The sequence below is a fragment of the Calonectris borealis genome, chromosome 2 (assembly GCF_964195595.1).
Source record: "Calonectris borealis chromosome 2, bCalBor7.hap1.2, whole genome shotgun sequence".
In the NCBI taxonomy this organism is placed as follows: Eukaryota; Metazoa; Chordata; class Aves; order Procellariiformes; family Procellariidae; genus Calonectris; species Calonectris borealis.
In genome coordinates, this window is record NC_134313.1 from 38,139,020 (window position 1) to 38,145,019 (window position 6,000).

The 6,000-nt window shown below is 40.4% G+C and overlaps 1 protein-coding gene across 2 annotated transcripts in view; it reads right to left on the minus strand.

Annotated features, from left to right (window-relative positions):
• The window catches only part of SULF1 (sulfatase 1), a 61,252-nt gene extending 55,795 nt beyond the window's left edge, over nucleotides 1-5,457 (minus strand). For both annotated transcript variants that reach the window (XM_075141680.1, XM_075141681.1), the window contains exon 1: nucleotides 5,218-5,457. In XM_075141680.1, coding sequence (XP_074997781.1) covers nucleotides 5,218-5,443 — 226 coding nt within the window. In that variant the 5' untranslated portion in view covers nucleotides 5,444-5,457. The remainder of the gene's footprint in view (nucleotides 1-5,217) is intronic.
• Between the last annotated feature and the right edge of the window lie 543 nt (nucleotides 5,458-6,000).

Sequence of the window (6,000 nt, forward strand, 5' to 3'; positions counted from 1 at the left end):
TTAATAGCACAAAATTCTGTTTTAAGCATAAGTAGGCAAACATACTGTGGTTTTTGATGAGGTCCTGGACAGAAACCAAAAACATTTTCACTTCACATGATACCATAGAACTGGAAAATCCTGCTTGTTATCCTTTTCAGCCTTTTCCCTCTTCTACATTTCACTTTTTGTGGACTATTTCAATATATTCAACATATTTCACTTTTATTTATACATTTGTTAGTTTGACTGAAAGTGCAATTTTATTCTGAAAGTGAGGCGTATTTTTAATTATTTAAAATATTTACAAGTTAAATTATGTTTGATGCTCCTCAGCCTCTTCTATACCAATTAAGAAAGAACCTGAATGCTTGGAGTTCTTTCTCTCTCTTTCTTTATTTTCACTTTAGAAATATTCTGAAAACCAGGACTCATTCCCTGCTCACTCATTCCCACCCCTGCATCATATTCTGTCACTCTCTCAGTTTTGAAAGGGTGCATGAGGCAGGATACAAATTAGGTCACTGAAACGATGCAGATTAAAAATAGCGTGTGCTGGCAGTGAATTGTACTGTAAGGCTGTGAACAGGAAACACACTGGCTTTGCCCCCAGAGGAAACGCATTGTCTGCCCACACCTTCAGGAGGCATAGCTTTTGCCCCCTTTATGAAAGATTAACTTGTCCCTGTGTGTCAGAAGAGAATGGTGCACAGTTTAAATACTCCTTAGCTTTCATCTCAGCATTTTATTAGTTCTTTGGTCACTACACTCCGTAAGTGACAGATGTCAACTGACACGCATCAGAAGGTGATGTGAACTGTTGAACACATTAACTAGATGTCAAGCAAGTGACCATTTCTGTTCATCACTACACAGAAGTCTGTGACTAATGTCAAAACATGCCAGATAGTGACATCTTGATGTCTAGTCACTTTTTGAGTTTTGAGTTTTACAAATGCAAACATCTAGAAATTAATGTTCAAGTTGCGTAACTTTTCTGTTAGCTTTTTTGTCCCACAAAAGGCTGAGAATGCCGTCGGGACACTTGCATGCATGAATCCTGAATGTTATTCTGATCGGTTGATACTTCTGAGCAAGAAATAAAATATTGGGAAGTACATCTTCCCAAAGACAATTCTAAAAAACATAACCAAATAATTGCCTAATTTCGTGATCTCTGTTCTTTCAAGTGGGACTCCATAGGGAGGGAGCCTGGTCCTGAGTTTGGCATGTTGCTGTGAGGCTGTCAGCGGTCGCTGAGCCAGGGCAGACTCCTGTTGTCTCCTGCGCAGTTACACTGGCTGTGAAGGCTGAGGAGTGAGGATTAGAGGGTAATAATTTTCTAAAGTAACACTAAGCAGAGAGGGCTCTGAATGCATACACTTGTTAAGTCAGGGTGAGAATTTTAAATTTACATTTCTCTTCATATTTGAAAAGGGATGAAACTTCAGCTGGTAAAAATGTAAAATCCCACAGTATACAAAGTGTGACACGCTATTTAACAATAAAATGGTTGTTGCATTTATGTTTCCTGGATATTGGCTGTGATGCTGTCATGGCTCTCTCTTATCAAATGCTAAGATCATGCTCGGCTACTGCTCGGTTATTAAGACATAGCACAATCCTCCTTTCCTACTGGAGGAAGCCAAGGTAGTGCACTCCTGGAGTTTTCCTTTGTGTTTGTGTAGGTGAATGGCAGTGTGAACTGACAACACCAAAGAGCACATCTGAGAGGCAAGGCTACGTGCTGTAGGGCTGGGGCAGAACAGTAGAAGGTAAAGAAAGCAAGAGACTTCGAAGTACCGCAGGAAGGACTGAAAGAACAGCAAATAACCAGCCAATACTTTGGAAAGCGCAAAGCAAAATCTCTAACTAACTCCTGCATCTAATAATCTTACGAATAAAATTTCTGAATCTAAATAGCTGAAGGGATCTATATTGACATTAAAAACTACAAGATGAAAGAAAACTTCTCAAGCTTTTCTCACAATTTCCACAAAATTTGAAAGTGATAACAGAGTGACCCTTTTTCCTCCCCAGTATGAGCAGCTGGAGCCTATGTAATTAAAACAAATGTCATCTCTCTGAAGCTCTCCAGAGTTGCTTTGTTTTCTCTTTCTACCTATTTACTGTGTCTTCCCTGCTATTTCCTACACATTCTAGTTTAATATTACCAATTTTGTGGACTTTCAGCAATCAGGAAGATGCGCAGTTAGCTCATTGCTGCATTAGCATCAGCTTGTGAGTAAGGGAAACTGTAAACATTGAAACATCCTTAATTGTTTGGGGATTTTTTTTTTTAATGATAATTAGAAGCAAAAGTGATTTTGGTTTGGCAGTGTTATTGTCTGTCCTGCAAGCACCCAGCACAGTTCCAGCCTACAATTTAGTACTAATCTTCAAAAAGGGGTGTTTCCATGAAATGCAACATCTCCATTAGGTCACATCAGAGTAGAACAGGAGTAGAAGAGTAAAATAGAAAAAGGAAAGAAAAAGCATTCTGTTCTTTGCCAGTTTTTCCAGTGGGCTCTAACTATGACCACAGTTTATTAGAGCACATTTCAGACCTCTCTTTAAATGGTCTGCTGTGCTTGCGGGGAGTCCTCATGGCTTCAGCAGGACTCCCCTCATAAGCAGTCTGCCCACACGTGATCAACTGCAGTATAGAGGGTTTAGTTAAGGCTGCGGCAGGTTTAGACAGCGGATGCTTTATAGATGTTGGAAACTATTTGGAATGAACAGAAGTACGGACATTATATAAACACTCCCCCACACCTTTATTTCCACCAACTTATGTAATAATTTGATCCTATGCAAAAAATGAAAGCTAAATCCTCATCATTTCAAACAGAGAACCAGATTGGAGGTGTTGCACATTGCCTCATCTGGACTGGAGCTCACTGGACCAGTGCCTTATCATGACTGTCACCAAACTGTGAGTGGCCTTGGGTCACTCACTTCTCTTCCTCTGCCTCAGTTTTCCATAGAGGAGGATACTGATTTCCTCTCAAAACACGTATAAATGCACAGGGTAAATACCCAGAGCATCTGCAATATCAGCACAGAGTCATGACCAGTCTATGTGGCATGTAGCCACTCTCTCTCCCCAGTTCCTTCTTTTTCACTCCCAATTATTCTTGACTCCCAGGTATTCTTGAGCCGTTACAATTTTACTAAACTTTCTAGCTGTGAAGGGTAGATTGTTAGTTGGTTAGCGGACTTTTGATGACTTTTTAATGAAGCAACACTGTCCTTGAAAAATGTATTATAAGATCTGCTGTTAATTAAGCTGCCACTTCAAAAAATAATTGTGGAGTAATTAGAAGGTAGGCTCATCTTACAAGGAGTAAATGTATAAATTCTTTAGGGCCATATTATTATAGGGTCAAAAAATGTACCTTGGTCAGAATCGGAGTTTCATACAAGTATTTTAATTTGTCTCCATTTCTGTTTTCTCCTTCCTGCCCCTTGTTAAAACTCACCTACCCTGACAGCTTTAGGACTGATGTTCTCTCTGCCTGCCTTTGGAAAGAGATTTTTTTCCTTTTCCTTTTCTTTTGACCCCTTTTTTCATTCCATTTAATAGGGCCAAGTCTGCATGTAGTAGACATCTCCACATGCCTTCATAATACAAGGCAGTGCAGAAGATATACCCGAAGCAGAGTGTTTAGCCCCAGAAGGGCAGAGAGGGCTAGTGACAGAGCTATCCAGTTTACGCATGAGGCATTTAGTTGTGCAAGTATTAGATTACAAATCAATAAGATACTAATTTTGTTAAGAACAGGAAAGCCAGGTCCCACATGAAGCACCCATAGATCAAGCAGAAAGGATTTCTGAGACAAAAGCCATGAGACAAAGCTTATATTTTAGGGCGAATTCAGCACTTTTTCTAGCAGTGATTGTCAAAAGTCTCTCCCCCCTCTTTTTCTCCTCCAAAGCCTTGATGCTGACCCTTACTCAGGTTTAGCAGTGCTGTACTCAGGTGGCAACTTCACCGAAACCAGTTAAATACTGGTACAAAACCAGTACTTAACTGAAGTACTATTCAGCGCATGTGTCAGAGCCAACACCAGATCCAAAGAAGTTAAATATTTGTCTGTTTTTGCTTTTTAAACAAGATGCAGAAGCTCTCCAGAACTACAGATACAGAGAGACAGAAGAAAAAAGAGCGAGCTGTCTGTTTGGTGAAGAAAAGATGGCAAACAAGCAGATAAATTTAAGGCATTGCATATAGCAGCATTAAGAGAATTAGGACAAGCAGACAGCATGGAGACATTCGCCTCCTATATGTTTTGAAAGAGATCCGTTCTTGTGCCTAAGCCGCTGATATAGAGACAAATTTCTTTGCTGCCAATTACATTGTAAGGAACGGAATTGGCACCGAGATCTGTGCCTCGTTGGTCCTGTAAAGGGGAGTCTTTGTAGTCGAACGACGTTTCTGGACAAATTGCACCCTGATGACCTCGCACAACTCCTGTACCTTGCAAAGGGGAAGTCAGGCTGGAGCCTGACATGTCTACGGATTGAATCTTAGGGGATAGGTGATGCAGAAATGAATCAGGTTTTACATCAAGCTGAAGTGCAGACGAGAGGAATAAGAAAAGCTCTTTGTAGACAGGAAAGGGATCTCCTGACTACGGAAAACCACCAGGAATTTACAAGAAAACTATCAAATCGTATTGGTGCACAGCAGAACAATCCTTCTTAAAGGCATGTTTCTATTCCTTTTCAGAAAATGCAAATGAAATACCGCCCCATGGCAAAGCTTAAATTATACCATTCACCTTGTTTCACTCCCATGACAGGCACTTAGCTCCTGTGAGGTCTTTGGCACCAGTCCCCAGCCTGGCCCTGACATCTTCTTCCATAACTGTTAGCATCTGTCCACAAGCGGGCCATAATACTGACCATAAGCATGGCTGGAACTGCCAGTTCAGACCCACAATGCCACTAAAATGCATCTCTTTTGCACTAGGTGTAACTGCCCAAAAGCTTATTTCCCACTTGGGACATCCAAACGTGAAAATATGCTGCTCCGTTACAAGTGAGCTTCTTTACACGGCCGTTAGCTGCGGATCTGGACCGGCAGGCAGTACTACCCTCCCTCTCCATAACACTAAACCTCTGCTCTGTAAACCCAATTTGGGACAATAGTTGCTTCATTTTAGGCAGTGATTCGAGACCCATTGCTGAATATCTTCACTTTAAACAAAGAATTACTGTTGATTTGTCTCTTACCTGTTCTATACCCAGTGTTATTCAGATACACGGCGAAGGTTCGTGGCTCGTGAGTAGCCTGCCATGAGGGAGAAGAGCAGTTTTCGTTGTTGGTGTATATGTTGTGGTTGTGCACATACTTCCCAGTCAGCATGGAGGAACGCGATGGGCAGCACATAGGGGTAGTTACAAATGCATTGATAAAAGAAGCCCCTCCATTCTCCATAATCCTTCTGGTTTTATTCATCACTTGTAAGGACCCTGCAATAAGAGGTACTGATCATCACTGTGCTGCAAAAAATAGTTAGAATATATTGACTGCTACTATGCCATTAAAAGTAAAGTATCAGTGATTAGCTTGCCTTTGGACATCAGTCTGTACTACTCTGCAGCTTAGGTAATTTTAGGAGAAAAGATAAGATTTGTATTATATCACCAAAAATATTATTCAGGATTCCAGAAATACATTTTTCTCAGGCTTCAAAACAAAATTAAAATACAGACTAATCTAGAAATACAATGTTAAAACTTTAGAGCTGTATCAAATTTATAGATCAATAGTTCTTCAAACACTGCTGTAGGAAAATAGTATGTTAGACAGACTACACCATTAGTCAATGTGCCAGTAAAATATGTAAAATTCTGAGATTACCAGTAATCTGTTACAATTCTTTCCATTTTATCAGATAATCAGAGAGAGAATGAGAGAGAGGAAGATGGTAAGGGAGGGAGTGAGAGATAGGGGAGAAGAGAGAGAGAATTCGGTAGCAATTTTTCTAGAGGAAAGTTTCTCTGGACACAGGA